The 21790-nt window shown below is 41.6% G+C and overlaps 1 protein-coding gene across 1 annotated transcript; it reads right to left on the bottom strand.

The window, feature by feature from the left end:
* Positions 1-1562: 1562 nt before the first annotated feature.
* Positions 1563-21582, bottom strand: Smim13 (small integral membrane protein 13). The gene is made up of 2 exons (XM_070024567.1): positions 21080-21582; positions 1563-2047 (listed from the first exon to the last, which is right to left on the bottom strand). The coding sequence occupies exons 1-2, from the start codon at positions 21153-21155 to the stop codon at positions 1860-1862; spliced, it is 264 nt and encodes an 87-aa protein (XP_069880668.1). The 5' UTR covers positions 21156-21582; the 3' UTR covers positions 1563-1859.
* Positions 21583-21790: the final 208 nt, after the last annotated feature.

Raw genomic sequence — 21790 nt, forward strand, 5'->3', positions numbered from 1 at the left:
TGTCAGCATGAAGAATGAGGTATCAACACAGTTACACACCACGAGAGGTGATAACCAGCTCTTCCAAAATAAAGGTTAAAAATAAAGAACTCTGTCCGATTAACAAAATAAACTGGCTTTGCATTTCACTTTTGTACAAAGCTGGGAACACTAAACAAGAAGATTAGTTAACCCATATCTGTTCCCTAGTAAACAGTCCAAAGTTCAGTCAGACAAACATGGAAACCTGGCAAGAGTCATTCAGACCCGTTCAGCAGGTGTTCTTGCCTGCAGTTTAAGTATCCAATACCTTTGAGGGCTTATCACTGAACTATTATTATTTGTGAAGACCAACTGTTTCTCCTGGGGCATGAAGTCCTCACATACAAAAGGAGTGACCAGACTTAAGTCTTCCTAAAACAGTAGATAATACTACTAACACTAAGTTACTACACCTCAAATCCTGAACAGCTTGCCCCCAAAATGTATTTCAGAGAAGGTAGCTACTTTAACATTATTACCAGGGATAGAATTCAGTTCCCCAATAAATAACTGCTAACTTGAAAAGAAAAATAAACTTACAAACTATCATGTTTTACCTAATCTAAGAGGCAATTCATTGTTAAGATGCACCATGTACATTGCTAAGAAAAAATGCTGCCTGTTAACTACAACACATGCCTTGTATAACAGAAATTGTTTCTTTGATACTTATTGAAAGGGTGCTCCTAAAGTTAAACAGATGCTCACCACATCAATTTTGTGTATACCTAAAGAAAAGGGAAAAGCAATTGGTTAAGTTATAACTTCATATTCTGAGTCCAACTCTTCTGAATCACTTTTTAAATGCAGTGGCTGCTTTTCCCACACATGGTCCTTGGTGTCAAGAGTACTGAGACGCAGCATTTCCTGAAGAAGAGCTCCAACCCTGTCTTCCACTGAATGGAAGCAAGAAGCTTTGGATAAAATACTAATACCGTAATGGCAATCCTGCTTGATGCTGCATTGGTCACACCAGCTTTCTGTTGTTTTCAATTTTGCTTCACGGATTCCAAGAGCTTTGGCAATTTCTCCTGCCTTCAGTTGCACCATTTGGCCTGTGATGGGCATTCCTTTTATACCTGCCTCATTGCCAAAACATGGTACAATTTCATTTATTTTTACCTGCCTCATTGCCAAAACATGGTACAATTTCATTTATTTGTGGGGATCTTCCTTTTAGGTCCTGTAATGCATTTTCTTGTTGTTGCCTAGTAAGAAAATAAGGAATGCTGGTCATTCCTCCAACAATGAGTATTTGCTTCCCTATTATCAAATGTACACCCTGCTGTTCCATTTCTATGCATTTCCATGCTGAATCATAGTGCGGGCATTTCTAAATGCCTTTGACAACAAGCGCACACACACAGGTGAAGGCGATGACAATGGAACGAGCTGTGACTTCACGCATGCATGGCTAGGAAATAACATGAACAACCACTGATAGTCATGAAATGCATCCCAAATTCAGACAAATTACAATGTCAGCCAAACAGTACATTTTCTGTCCAATAAAATGTTTCTTCAAGCTTGAAATGTTTACCAGATTCGTATCAGTGCAAAAAAAAAAAAAAAAGATAGCCCAAGAGATAAGGAACAACTGCGTTAAGTAGAGAGCTAGGGAAGCAAAATATTCTTAAGATGAAATTTTCAGTGGTCTAACTTGTTTCAATTCCCTTTATTTCGATATGGCTTATGTGTAAATCTGTTTTTGAACTGGACATAAAATCCAAGTAGAAATGCTGTTCAGTCATTTAGTAAATTTCAAAGTCACATCACTGAAGACAGAGGCTTATAACTGCCTTTTACCATTTACTCAGGAATAGAGCCCATGTCTGGGGTCAGTGGCCTTCATCAGCAGGTGCCCGGCGCTGACGAGCAGATCTTAACCTGTGTGCAGTGGCTGATGGGTCTTCTTCAGTTTCAGACCCTGAAGGCTCATGATCTCCCTCCTGGGATCCAGTATCTCCCACCAGTTCTCGAAGAAACTTGAATTTAGATAAAAATAGATGCCATACAAAATACCAACCTAGAAAAAAAAAAGACAAAAACATTAAGGAAAAGTATCATACAGTGTTATCCATTCGGAGCTATTTTGCTAAATGGACAGTAGGTGACAAAATAGTGCATGTAAAAGATATAAATGACTACAATATATTTATATAACAAACATTGAGAAATTATGATATACAAGGCATAAGCTTAGGATAAACTCTGAGATTATATAGTAAGGACAAAAATAACCTATTACTTAGAATTCAAATATCCAAGCTTGGTGTTTCCACATTAAAATTATTCTGAAATACAGTTTAGCAACCATGTACTACTATCAAGTACTACAAGACTCTGTCTCAAAAGAAAAAAAAATCTCTCAAAAAAATCAAACAAGATTATGATACCTGAGTAAAAATAATTACTATATTAAAGTTGAATTTTGAGAGCATATTTCTGGGGAAGAAAACATAAATACTTGATTTGGACATTCATTACTTCAGTGCTACTGAGAACTGAACCAGAATGGCTTTTCAGCCAAGGCCAAGATACAAGAATCTTCACTGGAAATTAATGTTTTCTTTAATTATAAGATAAAAGAAAACAACCAGAAAATAAATACCTCAAGATGAAGATTTTAAAAACATTTCATTTTCACATTTGAGTCATTAAGAAACAAACACCAGGGCTGGGAAGGTGGCTCAGTGGTAGAGTGCTTGCTTTGCATGCATGAGGCCCTGGGTTCGATTCCTCAGCACCACATAAACAGAAAAAGTCAGAAGTGGTGCTGTGGCTCAAGTGGTAGAGCACCAGCCTTGAGCTGAAGAACTGAAGGACAGCACCCAGGCACAGAGTTCAAGCCCCATGATGGGGAAAAAAAAATAGAAAGAAACACCAATAAAGGAACAAATAGGATAAAACCTCTAAATTCATGCTCTCCTGCTTTGAAATGTGAAGAGGTAAACAGCAAATCTAGCCATTATAAGGTATTTTCCAGGCTGATGTTTTACTGTACACACTAGATTTGTTGGGTATCAATGGACCATGGCATCATGTGACAAAAGCAGTTGCACTTTTTATTGTCCAGTTTTTTTTTGTTTTTTTTTTTGGTCAGTCTTGGGACTTGAACTCTGGGCCTGGACACTGTCCCTCCCTCAGCTCTTAAGCTGAGGGACAGCTAGACTCTAACACTTGAGCCAGAGCGCCACTTCTGACCTTTTCTGTTTATGTGGTACTGAAGAATCAAATCCAGGGACTCATGCATGGGAGGCAAGCATTCTACCACTGAGCCACCTTCCCAGCCCTATCGTCCAGTTCTTTTGTGTGTGTTTGGGGGAAGGGGCAGCATGAAGAAGTAGTACTAAAGTTTGAACTCAGAGCTTTGTGTTTGCTAGACAGGCCCTCTTTCATAAGCCACAGCCAAGCCCTTTTTTGCTTTATTTTTCAAGTACAGTCTCCCATGTTGGCTTGGGGCTGGCCATGGCCAGATTCTACCTCCTCTCTTCCACATAGCTGGGATCACAGGAGTGTACCCATCTGGCTTATTCACTGATCTACTGCTAACTTCTTTGTTTTTTCTGGTCAGTCATGGGGCTTCAATTCAGGGCCTGGGTGCTGTTCTTGAGCTCTTCTTGCTCAAGTATAGCACTCTACCACATTAACCCAAAACTCCACTTCCAGTTTTTTGGTTGTTAATTGGAGATAAGAGTCTCAAGGACTTTCCTGCCCATGCTGGCTTAGAACTATGATCCTCAGATCTCATCCTCCTGAGTGGCTAGGATTACAAGTTTGACCACCAGCAACTGGCTATTGCTAACTTTTTATGCCCAACTTTAACTACCATGGGGTCTTGCTAAGTTTTTGCCCACGCTGGCCTGGAACCACAATCCTCCCAATCTCTGCCACTTAAGGAACTGGAATTACAGGTGTGAGCCACCATGCCTGGCTTATTACAGTCAACATCAGGAAGGTATGTCATCATGACTTCTATTATTTTTATTATCTTTAAATTGTTGTTCAAGGGGTTTCAATTCAACATGACAGTTATACTTACAATGCATCTTGATCAACATCACCCTTCCATCCTTCTCCCCCACTGTGATTTTTATTTGCATTGGCCTCCTAATAATGCTGACAAGCTTTTTATGTATTTGCCATTTTTGTATACTTTCTTTGGCAAACTGTTCAGTTCCTTACTCATTTTAAAAATGATATTGTCTTACTATAGAGTAACAAGAGTTCTTTATATGCTCTTATTACTGGATACTTAGCAGATATGCTTTATAAAATATTCTCACCCATTTTTGAGTTGTCCTTCACTGTTTTAATAATTTAATCTTGAGGAAGCTTTTTGAGCTTTTGGTATTTTTTTTAAAAAAAAAAACAAAAAACAAAAAAACACTGACTAGAGGCTGGGAAGGTGGCTCAGTGGCAAAGTGCTTGCCTTGCATGCATGAGGCCCTGGGTTTGATTCCTTAGCATCACATAAGCAGAAAAGGCTGGAAGTGCTGTCATGCCTCAATGGTAGAGTGCCAGCCTTGAGCTGAAGAGCTGAGGAACAACACCCAGGCCCAGAGTTCAGACCCCATACCCCCTCCCCCCACACACTCACAAAACTGTCCCAGATCATTTGCTGATGACTACTCTTTCCTCCAGTATGCTCTCTTGACACATTTGTTTATATCAATCATAAATAGTAATTTATTTCTAGATTTTTCAATTCTATGTCACTGTTTGCCTAGGCTAACACTAACACTACACTTTCGGTCTACAGTAGCTGTAACAAAGCCGTATGTGTCCATTAGCTTTTTCTTTTCAAGATTATTGGACTAGTTTGTCTCTTGCATTTCTAGGTGAGTTTTAAAATCACCTTGGCAGTCTGAACTTGGGGCCTCAAACTCACTCTCTCTCAGCCTTTTCACTCACAGCTGCTACTCTTAACACTTGAGCCGTGCCTTCAAGTCCGGCTTTTTGTTGATTAATTGGAAATAAGTCTATTGGATTTATCTGACCCAGACTGGCTTTAAACTATGATCATCCGTTCTCAGCAATACTCAGAACTTCTCCTCCTGAGTAGCTAGCATTACAGGCATGAGCCATCAGTATCAGATTCAACTTGTCAATTTTTACAGAGAAGGTAGCAAGTATTGTGATAGTGATTGCACTGATTCTGTAAGTCAATGAAGGAACCGATTCTGTTTTTATCATTAACTCTCTGAACTCACAAAATTTTCCTACCATGAATACATGTTGAGATAAGGAAATGAGAAAGAATTAAAAATGAAAAGTAGATCATAAATACTATGTAGAATCACATGTATTTAAAACATTTCTCCAATGCCATTAATTGGCCTAAATTAACAAGGCCAGGTAATTTCAACTTAGGAAAATTTTTCCTCTTAGGTTTTGAGAATATAAAAGCTGAACCAACTCTTTTGACCAACCTATCATGTTAATCAGAGATTTTAGGTATATTTACTATCAGGAAATTGTATTATTCAGTTAGTTATTCAGGAAATTAATTGCTTTAACTTTGATAATACCAAAGGCTCTAAGAGTGTCTACACGGTATAAAGGTTATAAAGGGGGGTAGTTGTGGAGATGGAAGGGAAGGGATAGTAGGGAGAAAACAAAGGAGGCAGCAACAATGCTCAATAGGAAATGTACTCATTACCTTGCTCATGTAACTGTAACCCCTCTGTGCAGCATTTTTACAATTAAAAAAAAAAACGTACAAAAAAAAAGAGACAGTTATAAAGAAGCTGGGTGTCAGTGGCTCATGCATGTAATCCTGACATCCAAAGGAACGTGGTTCCAAGCCAGTCCAGGCAAAGTCCAAAAGACTCCATCTCCAAAGTAATTAGTGAAAACCTGGGCTAGGGGCATGGTTCAAATGTTCCAGCTGAGCAAGTGCAAGGCCATGAGTTCAAATTCTAGGACTAGCCAAAAATGAGTATGTGTGTGTGTGTCTGTGTTTGTACAAACCATAAAGAAGACTGACTGGAAAGAGACTATAATACAAGCCATCACCACTAGGGTTCCCATCATACAATATTCTAGTGCCCTCAGGATGATTAGCAGAAAGCGAGCTGTCAGCACAAATCTGTAACATACAGAACTGAGGAGAGTGCAGTAGTAGAGGCTTGGGATAGGAGAACATATTGTTAGATTACGTCTTTTCTCCCATTTTATTCAGCTTAGTTTGTCTGTTTTTGAGAGAAGATCTCATTATGTACTCAAAATGACCCTGAACTTATTATGTAGCCCCCAACTGATCTCAAACTCAAGACCCTCCCCTCCTGCTTTGTGGCCTCCCAAGTGCTAAGATTACAGACACGCAACACTTTACCCAACTCTCTTCTTCAATTTTATTAACACGAACCTCCTTAATTTTTTTTAGTCACTGTCAGTTACCAAACAGTGAAAGACACTCAATCCAAGTCAAAATTCTCGAAGTGGTACCAAAGAGAAAACACCAGGTTTGAGGGCAGCAGGCCATGCCTGTGCCCACATTCACCATCCCCTCCCTGAAACACCAGCTGAACTACTCAGCCTTCATGGTCCTATGATTTTTATCCAGATTCTGAAGATAAGCAAACTTAAATAGTATACTTCTCCCTACTCTGTGTGGAGGCGATGTAAGACTTTCAGGAAGGATGTGGACAGTCACACTGCTTCCTATAAAAACACTGTAAGGCAGAGAATTCCCCTGATATAAAAATATGAAGTTCATCTGCTGGGCAGCCAAAAAGAACAAACAATCTACCATGCCTGTTTTTTCACAGTGACTCCTATAATGATAGGGTAGGAAGTGCAAAAGGAAGGGAGAAATTGTAGTGTTACTATGAAATGTAATGGTATTCACTAAAGCAAGAGTAGTTCAACAAGCTGTCCTCAAGTAAAGTGACAAGTTCTTACCAACCTGTCATTTGGGGGGAGTGACTGGAATAAGCTGGGTGCAGAGGGTCTTTTACATCATAGTATTGAGATAAGATCTCACCTGGCAAGATCTGATCCTTCTACATACAAGACAGTTTAGCAAAGAATTGAACAAAGGAATGGGACTATAAAATGCCAAGAAGTTTAAGGAAAAACTACTACCTAAGACATTTCTTTTGAAATTAAGAACTAATTATAAAATCCCAATAGATATATACCAAGAAAATCATAACTTAGCAAAGACACTGAGAGATCCTATAATACCAGATAAAACTGCTAGCAACCTAGTTAAGAGTTATGTTGCCAGGTGCCAATGGCTCACACCTGTAATCCTAGCTACTCAGGAAGCTGAGATTTGAGGATCATGGTTCAGAGCCATTCCTGGCAGGAAAGTAAAAGTCCGTGAGACTCTTATCTCCAATAAACCACCAGAAAACTGGAAGTGGTGCTGTGGCTCAAGTGGTAGAGCACTAGCCTTGAGCTGAAGAGCTGAGAGACAGTGCCTAGGCCCAGAGTTCAAGCCCCATGACCGACCAAAAAAAGAGTTGTGTTAATCGGAAACAAAAATAGCTAATACTTTTTTTAAACTTTTAGGACAAGTATTCTGGAGAAAAGGTTTGCACATATCACCTAACAGCCAAATAGTTCAAATCAATTAAATTGTCATATTCCTGGTATGTCACACTTCTTGTGGCTCATAGGGCTCTGGTCTATTCATCTGTAGTATTTCATTTGTACTGAATTCAGGAAAAATATAATACAAAATAGAAAACCATATATACAGTTAATCTGTTTTTTGGGGGTTTTTTTGGGTCCGGTCTTGTGGCCTGAACTCTGGGCCTGGGCACTGTCCCTCAGCTCTTCAGCTCAAGGCTAGCCCTCTACCACTTGAGCCACAGCACCACTTCCAGCTTTTTTCTTTTTGCTTATGTGGTGCTGAGGAATCAAACCCAGGGCCTCATGCATGCAAGGCAAGCGCTCTACCACTGAGTCACCTTCCCAGCCCCTAATCTGTTATTTTTAACAAAGTAGTTATTAGTTCATGTAACAGAAACTCTTTATATCACTTGGCTAAGCCCAGAAAGGGGATTCTGTTAGAAGCCTACAAGGATGGCTCACAGTCCATGGGAGGAAGCACCCTGACCAGGGACAGGAGACAATTGTCCTGAATGAAGGTCATTCTCAGTCTTCTCTCTGCACACTTACTTCACTCTTCTGTGCCTCTCTGTGCCCACTGCTGCTCCTTCCCCAGCTTTGTATGACTTCTCAGCTCACACCCTAACAGCCTAGAAACTCTGCTCCAGGTCTGATAACACATCTGCCAATAGGATCTGAGTGCATCACCTTGGGGTAGGGGAAGTATTGTGAAGACAGCTATAAGCTCACCCCTAAGAAGGCAAGGGTGGTTTCAGACATAAGAGGGCAGTGGATAGGATCCCCAGTAAAAGGTCTCTCTACCTTTAGTAGGTAATATATGCTCCCCTACCCCCCACCACCCTCTGGTTCTAGGGCTGAACTCAGAGCCAGAGCCCTGTCCTGAGCTTTAGTGTATAAGCACTTCAGCACTCTACCACTTGAGCCACAGTTCCTCTTTGGCTTTATAAGGGTCTCATGGTCTTTCCTGCCAGGCTGGCTTTGAACCATGATCCTCAGATCCCAGCCTCCTGAGTAGTTTGGATTACAGGCATGAGCCACCAGTGTGTGGTTGGCAATATACTCACTCTTAGAACATGGTGTCTGCTGTACAAACCACTGAAAACACCCAACAAGCAATTATTTTGCTAAAATCTAACCAACTCTTCCAATCCAGGGTAAGAATGAGAGGAGGTGTGATACTGGTCAAGATGCATTATGCTCATAAATCAACATGTTGAAGTGACATTCCTTTGCACAACTATTTTGCACAACTACTTAAGAATTTTTTTTAATCTTCCATTCCTTTAGTGAATGTCCACACTTCAAGGAGGTTCTCAACTTTTGGAGCAAAGGAACCACTTGGGATAAGGACAAGGGGGAGCTTAGATGTAGCATAATCTCCCTTTCAGGAAAAAGCACAGCTTTAGAAGTAACTTCAAAAGCATCCATTACTCAATAGAACTGGCCACAGTTTAAAAGTATGTGATTACCCTACTGCAGTCATCCAAGAAAAGGATCAAAGTGGCTACTCTTCAAAACCTACAAAGTTCTTAGAATTCTGCTTCCCAAGGGTATATCCAGGTGTCTGTTATCAATCCCCAGGGTTTTTGTTTAATGTTTTTAAGCTCCTTAAATGATTCTAATGCACATGCAGGTTTGGAAAAGAAATGGAAATGAAGATGTGTGCTTCTCTTACTTATCAATAATGGAGACAGGCTAAAAAAAAGGAGAAAGGTGTTTGCAGTAGAGTGCTCATGAGGAAGAGACAGAATGAATCACCAGAGGACCTACTTGAGAAGACTCCATTTAAAGTCTTGCTAAGGCCAGGTGCCCAAGGCTCATGCCTGTAATCCTAGCTACTCAGAAGGCTGAGATCTGAGGATTGTGGTTCAAAGCCAGCTGGAAAGTCCGTGAGACTCATCTCCAATTAACCACCGAAAGTGGCACTGTGGCTCAAGTGGTAGTGATAGCCTTGAGCTGAGGGACAGCGCCCAGGCCCCAGAGTTCAAGCCCCATGACAAAAAAAAAAAAAAAGTCATGTTATAATCAATCAGCCAGGTGCCAGTGGCTCATGCCTATAATCCTAACTACTCAGGCAGCTGACATTTAAGGATTGCGATCTGAAGCAAGCCCAAGCAGGAAAGTCCTGTGAGACTCATCTCCAATTAACCACCAGAAAACGGGAAGTTGGAGCTATGGCTCAAAGTGGTAGAGCACTATCCTTGAGGGAAAAAGCTCAGGAATAGTACCCATTCCCTGAGTTCAAGCCCCACAACCAACAAAAAAAAAAAAAATAAAACAAAAAAGTCACATTAGAGACTTTCTAGATGTCACTAATGTGACACCACAGGAGGCCATAAATCTGAAGCATGACGTAGGGCAGTGCAATGTTTAAATATCCCTCCAAAACTCATGTTGAAATTTAATTGCCACTTAACAGTGTTAAGAAATGACAAGGCTGATGGCTCACTCCTGTAATCATAGCTACTCAGAAGGTTGAGCTGGCTCAAAGCCAGCCCAGGCAGCAAAGTCCATGAGACTCATCTCCAATTAACTACCAGAAAACCAGAAGGGGTGCTGGGCACAAATACTAGCTTTAAGCAGCAAAGCTCAGGGACAGCACCCAGTCTCTGAGTTCAAGCCCCATGACCAACCAAAAAACCCAAGAAGTGATTAAATCATGAAAACTCTGTCCTCAACAATGAATTAATGATGTTGTTGTGTTACAATAGGTTTGGGGCTGGGAATGTAGCTTAGTGGTAGAGTGCTTGCCTTATATGCATGAAGCCCTGGGTTCAATTCCTCAGTACCACATGAACAGAAAAAGCTGGAAGTGGTGCTGTGGCTCAAGTGGGCAAAAGACGCTTAGGGACAGTGCCCAGACTTGAGTTCAAGCACCAGGACTGAGGGGAAAGAAAAGGGATGGGTTTGTTATAAGCTCACCCCTAGGTCTCACGCAGGTTTGCTGCTCTGCATCACAGAGGACTTCCACATGCCATGGAATGGACTTCCCAGCTTCTATAAATGTGAGCCACACAAATTTTTTTCTTCCGTTTTTAGGATTAAACGTATGCACCATTCTACTTGACTATTGTTTATTATTTACTCAGTCTGTTATTCTGTTTTAATAGGAAAAAATGGAATAAGGCTAATAATCAGAAGTTAGACATAAGGAATGATTATGTCATCCTGGTGCTGTGGCTCACCTGTAATCCCAACTACTTGTGAAACAGAGATTAAAGCCAGCCTATGCAAAAAAATAGGGAGAAGACCCATCTCTATTAATAAAAACTGGGCAAGGTCTAGCGCTTCAATTTTTGCAATTTAAGACCCTATATGAAAAGCACTAAAACAATAAGGGACTAGATGTATGGTTCAAGTGGACAAATGGAAGAGCACCTTCCTAGCAATCCCACAGCCCTGAGTTCAAGCCCCAATACTGTCTAAAACATAAAAATAAAAATAAAAGATTTTTGTCTTTGCTCTAAATAGAACTGTATCATTAATACAACTTATGTGGTTAATGGAATGATTTATATAGCCTTTATATATTCAGAACCCAGCGTATTGTAAGAGAAAACAAATTACCAATATAAACTAGATTATCACTCTTTACATATTATTGGCTATAGGAGAGAAGCAAGTAACAGAAGAGTGGTGTAGATGTGGGTGTGTGAGATTCAGAGAAAGCACCACAGACAAGAGGGACAGAATTATAGCTGAGATTTGTAACTTCAGCTTACCACTAGAATAGCCAATTTGGACTCCAAGCCCTAGAGTAACACATTCCTCCCATGGGGGAGGAGAGAAGAAATACCAATGAAACCCAGCAAAAAGGACTTAGCCCCTTGCCAGTGTGCCTGCAGCAAAAGGGCCTCTTACAGAAGCACAGTTCACGAGATCTCCCCCAAAACGTGATACTCACACAATGAAATTTCTTTCTTATTCCATTTGCTTGGGTCTTGTACCAGGAACAGCACAATCACAAATTCTTTGTAAACTATGGCATCTTCCCCGTAGAGTTGCATAATCCATCTTTGTGACAGTAGTGGCTCATTTCAAACCTCATACTTGCTTAAAGCTCTTTTTCATTTTTCAATACAATTATCTTATTTCTGAAGCCATTAGGCTTCAGAAAATATAAGAAAATATGGGCAAGTCCATCAGTGAAGGCTATATCAAGGAGAACCAAGTGCTTCCACCCCTACCAGGAGGATTCCTTGGAAAAAGTCAAAAGCCCCTGGAATTACCACTACTGAATCAACATATTCAAAAGTTTCACCAAGAAATAAGAAGACTTTTTTTTTAAGCTGCCTTCTTTTTTTGGTCAGTCATGGGGCTTGAATACATGGGTCTGAATATATGTGCTGTTCCTGAGCTCTTACTCAAAGCTAGCCCTGTACTACTTTGACCCACAGCACCACTTCCTGTTTTTAACTGGCTAACTGGAGATAAGAGTCTCCTGGGACTTTTCTGCCCGGGCTGGCTTCGAACTATGATCCTCAGATCTCAGCCTCCTGAGTAGCTAGCATGAGCCACTGGCACCTGACTTCTCTACCTTTTTTAAACCCCTGGAGAAAAATTCTACATGGTTAGCTTGACATCCTAGAGAGAGTCCAAAAGCTCCTTAAGGGACCATATCTTCTTCTGCAACATATCTTCTTCTCCCTCACCTTCTAGAACTGTTACAAATTTTACCTTAATATTCCCTTGCTTTCTCCTCTACATTCCTAGCACCACTCTATCTGAGACCAAACTGTATTACTTATCAGCTAGATTCTCACCACTCTCTCATGTCTCTCCTATGTCTCTGAAGTATGTACTACCACACTGCTCAGCAATCTCCTTGCAACTTGGGCTTTTTAAATCTTTCTATATTACTTCTCCAATGTAAGCTTCCTTGGACAATTACTTTAGCACCTCAAGCACACTTCCATTTACTCTATTAATATTGTCTTCTACATGAGATACAAGCTTCTTAAAGGAAAATGTAGGGTTCAACCATGTTTCACTGTGTTCTCTATGTCTTAAAATATACCACAAAACTCCTCAACCATCTTCCCCAAACAAAAATGACCTGGGAATTTAAGGATTTAGGGATGTTTACCTCCTCACATCTCAGAAAAGAATGTTAGATTTGAATGAAAATGAAGGCAGGTAAAATCCAGAAGGTTCTGTGCACTAAACAGACAAGAAGGACAGCTTGATTCTGAGACAGCCAGAAAAAGTAACAGAAGCCTCTAAAAGAAGCAGAAGTTTCCTATTGCATGAGTGTCTTCCTACTGGAGTACAAGGTCCTCAAAGGCAGACTATACATTATAAATCTTAGGATATTCATGCCCAACATTTACAGCAAATGTATATGAAGGTTTATTAAGTGTATTTTACTCAATAAAGGCCATTCATCTTAAAGCAGCCCTGCTTTGAACCACACTATGTTTAAGAGTAATTTATAATTTATACTAAAGAATTATTCTTCATTGTTCAAATATGATCCTATGTAGCTAGGCACTGGTGGTTCATGCCTGTAATCCTAGCTACTCAGGAGGCTGAGATCAGAAGATGGTAGTTCAAAGCCAGCATGTAGCTTAGTGGTAGAATGCTTGCCTAGCATCATGAGGCCATGGGTTCGATTCCTTGGTTCCACATAAACAACAACAAAATAAGTCTGTGAGACTCCAAAAAGCCACAAGTGGAGCTGTGGCTCAAGTGGTAGTGCACTAGTCTTGGGCAGAAAAGTTCCCAGGCCTGGAGTTCAAGCCCCAGGACTGGCACACAGACCAAAAAAAAAAAAAAAACCACTACTATGTTACATGCTATGTTACCTATACTCTTCTTGGATCTACAGATAGATTAGTTACAAACCAGATGAGGTCCCTGACTTCAGAAAGCTTACATTCTAATGAGCAGTGTTAAATAAAAACTACAAAAGTCATTGTTTTAAACTAACCTCAACATGGCTGGGAAGTTGGCTCAGTGGTAGAGCGCTTGTCTTGCATGCCTGAGGCCCTGGGTTCGATTCCTCAGCACCACATAAGCAAAAAGAAAAAAGCCGGAAGTGGCGCTGTGGCTCAAGTGGTAGGGCACTAGTCTTGAGCTGAAGAGCTGAGGGACAGTGCTCAGGCCCAGAGTTCAGGCCCCACAACCGGACCCAAAAAAAAAAAAACTAACCTCAACAGAACAGCCTAAAAACCAAGAGGCACTCCCTTCACCGTTACACACACACACACACACACACACACACACACACACACACACACACACACACACACACACACACACACACACACACACACACACACACACACACACACACACACACACACACACACACACACACACACACACACAGGAGAATTACCTGACATTAGCCAAAAAAAAAAAACTAACCTCAACAGAACAGCCTAAAAACCAAGAGGCACTCCCTTCACCTTTACACACACACACACACACACACACACACACACACACACACACACACACACACAGGAGAATTACCTGACATTAGCCAATCAATTATTTTTCTATTGTTCTCCTTATCTTACAAGGAAAATAACTCAAGTGAACAATGTGCTATTTCCTTTTTCATCACCTTTTGGTCCATAAAACCAACCTCTTCTGTTCGGCCCATCAGAACATTTGCTCTATTTTATAAGGAATAAAGTTCCACCTGATTCTAGCATCAAAATAAAACCAGCTGAGATCTGATAAATCTTTGGGAGGGAAATAAGCTATGGGTGCAGCAGAGCTCTGTCCTATCCACCCTGCTCCAACTTCAATGAGTTCTCACACAGAGGAACAAGTCAATCAGAAAACATGACCATTGTTATGGCTTGTAAAGATACTGGACAGGTACCCATAGAACCAGAAGTGGCAAGTCACTGAATCAGTATTACCCTAACTGCTATCATAGAGGGGTAGGTCACCAGAGAAGGTACTGTGTTGACTTGATGAGACATAAAAAGAGCCAAAAAGTACAAGGTCTGTTGCAATGGCTAGAGGAGTTTGAGGATCATTACAATTAAAACACCTATGAAGGTGTCACTACCTGGGATCTGAAATTGCTAAGCAATTCCTTCCACTATTACAAAAATATCACAGCAGATGCTTGCTGATTTTTAATAAAGTTGTTTGGGAAAAAAAGTCTGATATAAGGAATATTCTGAGATGCCCTAAATGTACTCACAAAAACTGAGGATTGAGAGAGAAGTGAAATTAATGTTAGCAGCAACTATGGGCTGAAACCAGTAAAACTATCCTACATTTATGAATGTAAGTTAAGTCCTTGACTTAAAACTATGACAGGGCCAGGCACCAGTGGCTCACACCTGTAATCCTAGCTACTCAGGAGCCTGAGATCTGAGGATCAAGGTTCAAAGCCAGCCCAGGCAGGAAAGTCTGTAAGACTTTTATCTCCAATTCACCACAAGAAAACCAGAGGTGGCGCTGTGGCTCAAGTGGTAGAGCACTAGCCTTGAGCTGAAGAGCTGAGGGACAAGAGCCCAGGCCCAGAGTTCAAGCCCCATAAAAAAGAAAGGAAGGAAGGAAGGAAGGAAGGAAGGAAGGAAGGAAGGAAGGAAGGAAGGAAGGAAGGAAGGAAGGGAGGGAGGGAGGGAGGGAGGGAGGGAGGGAGGGAAAGAAAGAAATAGAAAACTAAGACAAATAGAAGCACTGGATTTCACAAAATCAGACCTGGAAGCTAGATCAATGGAACAGTAATTTTATTATTTGGGGTGAAAGTTATTTGCAAGACAAATCTATTGACGTTAGTGACCATAGAAAGGTAGAAAATATACATCTTGCCAGGCACTTGTGGCTCACACTCATAATCCTAGTTACTAAGAGGCTGATCTGAGGATCACAGTTCAAAGCAAGCCTAGGCAGGAGAGTTCATGAGACTTTTATGTCCAATAAACTACTCAAAAAAGATCAGAAGTGGCACTGTGGCTCAAGTGGTTGAGTGCCAACCTAGAGCAAAAGCAGCAGAGGGGCAGTGCCCAGGCCTGAGCTCAAGCCCCAGGACAGTACAAAGAAAATATATATATATATCTTAAAGCATTCATTAGCTCAAAATATTTGTCATGCATTCTTTCAAAGAAACCTACCAAAAAAAAAAAAAATGTGTTCCTACAGAACAAAACCTAAAGGCCTGTGTTCAAATGATAAAGCAATTGCCAAGCAAGTGGGACACCTGGCTTCAAACCCCAGTACTGTCAAAACATAAAACACGACTATAAATTGACAATGAGGACATGAGATCCAAAATGCAGCACACAGAGCCAGCAGCAGGGAATGTATACTTTCTGTCTGAAAATGATAGCTGTTGAGAAGGACTGAGCAGGGGAAAAAGGGGAAGCATAACTGATTTTAAAATGTGGAAAAAATTACTCATGAGCATGTGGTAAGAGATTTTGGAACACTAGAAAGAACAGTAACAACAGGTTCATGCAAAAAAGTAATATTAGGGAAATTGAAAAGGCAATTATTATTAACTTCCAAAAAATGAAGAACCATACAAGAAGCTATCATATTAAACTCAATTTGACCAGCCAAGTACAATATACACATATATATGTCTGCATGTATATATGCAGTCTAAATAACTACTAAGTTAGCCAAAATTTGTGTTATTAATTTAAGCAGGAAAAACTGAAGTTTACCTAAGCTAATGTCTAAATTTGCAAAATCAGGTCACAACAAATTTTTTTAGAAATGTAGTAGTGGTGATGATCACGGAGAAAAGAATATATGTAAGTTTATTTAAAGAGACAGAAGACTGGCACAGGGAATTAAGGTGTCTCAGCAGGCAAAATGGGAAATAAACAGAAAGGCAAAATCAAGACTGACACCTAAGTCCTTGGCTTGAACCACTGAGGCAAAGTGGGTAATGTTTCAAATGGGCAAGACTGAAGAGAGAAACAAGTGTAGAAATCAAGAAACCCGTTTTAGATGTATTAAACTGCAGATACTCACTCCAAGTGGGGCTACCATCAAGTTTGACACATGACCCTGGAGCTCAAGGAAAGTAAGAATTTGAGATAAAAGTTTTAATTTTTAATTTTAATTTTCTCAGCTACAGTTGGTGTCTACATGGCTAATTCTCTATTGTAGGGAAGGAATAAGTAGAAAATGCAAGTATATATTTAGGGACTAAGAGAGGGGGACTCAGTGGGCCTTAAGTTTGATTTCTAGCACCACAATCATATACACACACATATGTGTATGTATACACACGTATATATACATGTGTGTATATATACACACTATATATATACACACTATACACACATAGTGAGCCTGATTTATTTATATATATATACATTTATACATACACACACACATATATACATTACACACATATTACACAAAGAGAAAATAACATCCATCTTCTAATGGTATGTCTATAAACTATTTTTTGTTTTTCTGGGATCTTATCTTTCTTTGTTTTGAGACAGGGTCTTTAGACAAACTCCAGATTCAGCTTCCTGAGGGCTGGGATTATAGACTTTATCACACTACAAAGAATTAATAAATTTTTTTGCAGATGATATGTAAAGAGATGATACAGAAACGAATTGACATATGTAATTTATTTATAGATTATCAAGGATAATGAATTTTCTAATGTAAATTGTGTTTAGAAAAAAATCAACCTACAACATTCTAAGAAGTGAGAAGCAGGAAAAGATAACCTCTTTGGCAACAACACCATAAAGGGCATTCACCAAAAAAAAAAAGAAAAGAAAAGAAATGGCTCACAGAGAAAGCTCAGGACATACAATGAGTAAGACAATTATGTTCTACAGAACTCATCAGTAGTCACCAGTTTGGCTAAAAAAAAAAGTCCTTTTGTTACAGACCTTGAGAGACCAACTTCAGTGAATGGTAGAGGGTGGAAAACACTAGAATGAATGAAGTGAGCAATCAGAAACAAGCAATGTAGACAGAAAGAAAATTGCCTTAGAAACCTGTATTTTACAACCTAGATTCTCTACATTAAAGAGCTTGTTAGGGTTCTAAAACAAACTAAGCTATGATTCCTTGAGGGCAGACCCAATCATATATTGTTTCTAATGCCTAGTTGTCAGCCTACACCAAGTTTGCTGAACTGAATGAAATCAGTAAATAAGAGCCCTGCCCTAAGGGCAGAGATTCAATCCAAACTACATTTGGGTTTAAGGAAGATTACATGAAATCTTTGAAATGGAGCGAGGGCAATATGTTCACTTTTTTCTAAAAATAATAAATACATAGAAGTGCTTATAGCATCTACTAGATTCTTTTTTGTGACCACTAGAAAGGTAATAGCAATTATATGAAGGGTACATGCCTAAATCATTGCTTGCTCACAACTCTCTGGCATCTCTTCAGCCAGTGTTGAAGATAAAAGTGCTTGCTACAAACTGTGTCTTTTCCCCTGCCAAATTCGTATAAAGGCGGCCTAGCTCCCAAAGTGACAGCATTTGGAGATAAGGACTTTAAAAAGGTAATTCAGGTTAAATGAGGTCACAAGGGTAGGGACTTTAATTCAAAGAGAAAGGGCTCTTCATCCGGACAGACACAGGGGAGACAGCACAAGAACACACAGGAAGAAGACAATCATCTACAAGCCAAGGAGAACCCTCAGAAGAAAATCAACCCTGTTGACACCTCAGTCTTAGAATTCAGGCTCCCAGTACTTCAACACATAGAATTTCTGTTGATTAAAAATGGGCTGGGGGGGTGGGGGGTGGGGAGGGGAAGATGGGAAGAGATGGAAGAGATGGGAAGGGGAAACAAAGGAGGAGGCAACAATGCTTGATAAGAAATGTACTCATCCTCAGGCCTGGAGACTTTCTCCAATCTATCTGGAGGCTATATTGGGAGTTGCTGCCCTGATATACCAAAGGTGAATCTTCTCCCATTTTTAAATACAATTATATTTACTAACATTAAAAACAAAAAAAGAAATGTACTCACTACCTTGCCCATGTAATTGTAACCCCTCTGTACGGTATTCTCACAATAAAAAAATTAAAAAAAAAAAGGGGGGGGGGGGACTGGGAAGGTGGCTCAGTGATAGAGTGCTTGCCTCACATGCATGAGGCCCTGGGTTCAATTCCTCAGCACCACATAAATAGAAAAAGCTGGAAGTGGCACTGTGGCTCAAGTAGTAGACACTTGCCTTGGGCTGAAGAGCTGAGGGACAGTGCCCAGGTCCAGAGTCCAAGCCCCATGACCAAAAAAAAAGACCCATTCTGTAATTTTGTGCAATAGTAACCCTAACAAAAAACGCACTCCAGTTGCTCAAGTCTAGTCTGGTCCTTCCTCTTCTCTTAAGCTTCAGTTCTGCCACCATAGTCAAAATACGCTAAAGCTGGGCATGGTGGCTCATGCCTGTAATTCTAGCTACTAAAGAGGATGAGATCTGAGGATCATGGTTCCAAGCCAGCCAGGGCAGCAAAATCAATGACTCTTATTTTCAATTAACCTCCACAAAATTAGAAGTGGAGATGTGGCTCAAAGTGGTACAGCACTAGCCTTAAGCACAAAAAAGCTCAGGGACAGCTCCCAGGCCCTGAGTTCAAGCCCCATGACCAATTAAAATAAAAATAAAAAAGCTGGGTACCTGTGGTTCAAGTCTGTAATCCTAGCTTCTTAGGGAGGCTGAGATGTGAGGATCAAGGTTTGAAGCCAATCTGGGCAAGAATTTTTCCCCCTTCAGTCCTAGGGCTTAATTCAGGATCTGGGCACCATCCCTGAGCCTTCTGTGTGCTCAAGCTTAGCACTCTATCACTTGAGCCACAGAACTACTTCCAGCTTTTTCTGCCTGAGCTAGCATAAAGCCAGAAGTGGTATGGTGGCTCAAGTGGTAGAGGGCTAGCCTTGAGCAAAAGCAGCTCAGGGTAGTGCCCAGGTCCTGAGTTCAAGCCCCAGGACTGGCAAAAAAATAAAAATATCTTGCCCCATCCTTAGATTTCCCAACAAGAAAAAGATGAACAATTTCATGAAGCTATTCTTGACCACTACAATCAAAATAAGATGTTACAGTTTGCTTTGTTCCCTGAAATTAAAGGCAAGGCAATTTTGGAGAAAAAAAATGAGTATAAATAAAAATAGCTATGGAGAGATTAAGAAATCCATCAGACATTCTGCTATCTCAAAGGAAGTCTAGTGAACATTCAATCCAAGATATCTGTTGATCACATCCCCACATTTAGGTAGCTGGAATGTTAAATTAGATAGGAAAAAGACTAACAATAGTTTAAAAAAAAAACTTAAAACCTCTACAATGGGTCCAAAATGCTGACATCACAAGTGGAAAAGTGACAGAAGTTATTCAATTGTTTTTATGTCATCAGAAAAATTATGAGAAGTTTTAGCTCTGGTATCACAAAAAAAAAAAAAAGTTGCTGTGGATTAGCTCAGTGGTACAGCACATGCTTAGCATATGTGAGGCTCTGGGCTCCACCCCAGAACCACTAACAAAAAAATGTATCAAATATACATACAAGTATATAAATACATATATGTGCATATGCACAATGACATAGTATCTCTCTCAAGCATAGCTGAAATACTGAGCGTTTACTATGCAACTGATAAACTCTATACCATGGAGTATGTATTCTGACCCCTCATGGCATCAACTTGAACCCAAACTTGGCCTTATGAGTATGAATAAACTCACTGATGTCTATCTGAAAATACTTTTCAAATTTTCACTCCTCGCTGAGACCTGTGGCTATCGGTTACTGTGTAAAAAGAAATAAAAAGGATCTAAAATTCCACTGGCTTTGCTTTGAAAAGAGAATTTAATGTCTTTTCATTCCAAGAAGGAAAATACCTACCGCAAACAAAATAGCACCATTATTGAAGAACTTAAGAATTAGGTTATCTGACCCTGGAAGTTTAAAATAGCTAGTGTTTTTAAGTTCTGCCTGTTCTCAACATCTCTGCTTGGAATTTGGCTGAAGCCTGAACTCAAGTAAACAATTTCACATGTGCTGAGAACCCAAGCATGCCCTAAAGCCTGGGATCAATGAAGATGGAGACCCCCCCCCCATTGTTGTCACTTGGGTCAGAATCTTATTTTGTCAAACAAAAAGGTGAAAAAACAAATCATGTCACCTGCGAATACAGGCCAAGACTAAAAAAAAATCTGAGCAGAGTGCGGCACTGTTCACGCAATCCAGGGCAGACTCTTGGCTCTGAAGCATTTTCTGGTTTAACCTAGAAGATACCCAGCCTTGCACCCTGTCATTTTTTTTTCTTTTCCTTTTTCTTCCCCCCCCCCCTTCCAGGTGGGAAGCGGGGCCCGTCTGGCATCGGGGGGGCATCATCTGCGCTCACTCCAGAGCTCTCAGAGGAAGACCGAGGGTCTGTGTCCCCGCACGCCTCAGTGCCCGTGGGTTGGGCTGAAGATGAGACGCCCCGCAGGTCAACCCTCCCGAGTCGAGCTGGGGAGCGGGGCTGCCCCGCACCGCCCGCGCCCCGCCGGCCGCCCCCCACTCACCGCACACCATCAGCAGCAGGACGATCAGCAGCGTGGCCACGAACACCAGCAGGGTCAGCCCCACGTTGTGCCACATCTTGGGCGCGGCGGTGGCCTCCGGGCGGCGGGCGCGGGACTCAGCGGGAGGTGCGGGCAACGACGGAGCTCCGGAGCGGCATGGGCGGAGTGGGCGGCGGGCGCCCGGAGGGCTGCGCCTCCGGGGGCGGGGCGAGGCGGGGCGGCGCGGGGAGGGGGCGGCACCCGGGCGCGGGGCGGCCCGCCCGAGGGCCCCTCCTCACCGGAGCTAAGGGTGGGCCGCGGGGCGCCCCTCTAGCCCCTCATCGCTCCGGAGAGCCGGCATCGCGGTGCCCCGACACCCCGGCGGGGGCCGGATGAGCTTCCATGGCGGACGCCGCACGTCAATGGAGAGAGCGAAGAACACGGGGGACACGCAGTGGCCACTCGAAGCCACTCGCCCGGGGACCACTCGGCCCCTCCGGGAGACGCCAGACGTCAACGTCCCCCCGGTAGCGACCGCAGCGACTCTGCGCCCCAGGCCCCCACCCCCGCAGCAGCTCATCACCAAGCGCCCCCTCCGCGCGCCTCCGCCGCGGCGCGCGGATGTCTGGGAAATGTAGTGTAGGGCGTGGTGGAAACCGAAGACACTGCATCCACAAAGACTACAATTCCCAGGATGCACCGCCGCGCCTGGGCTCTGCTGTAAGCTCCTTG

The sequence above is a fragment of the Dipodomys merriami genome, unplaced genomic scaffold, assembly GCF_024711535.1.
Source record: "Dipodomys merriami isolate MVZ:Mamm:240054 unplaced genomic scaffold, mDipMer1.0.p SCAF_16, whole genome shotgun sequence".
In the NCBI taxonomy this organism is placed as follows: domain Eukaryota; kingdom Metazoa; phylum Chordata; class Mammalia; order Rodentia; family Heteromyidae; genus Dipodomys; species Dipodomys merriami.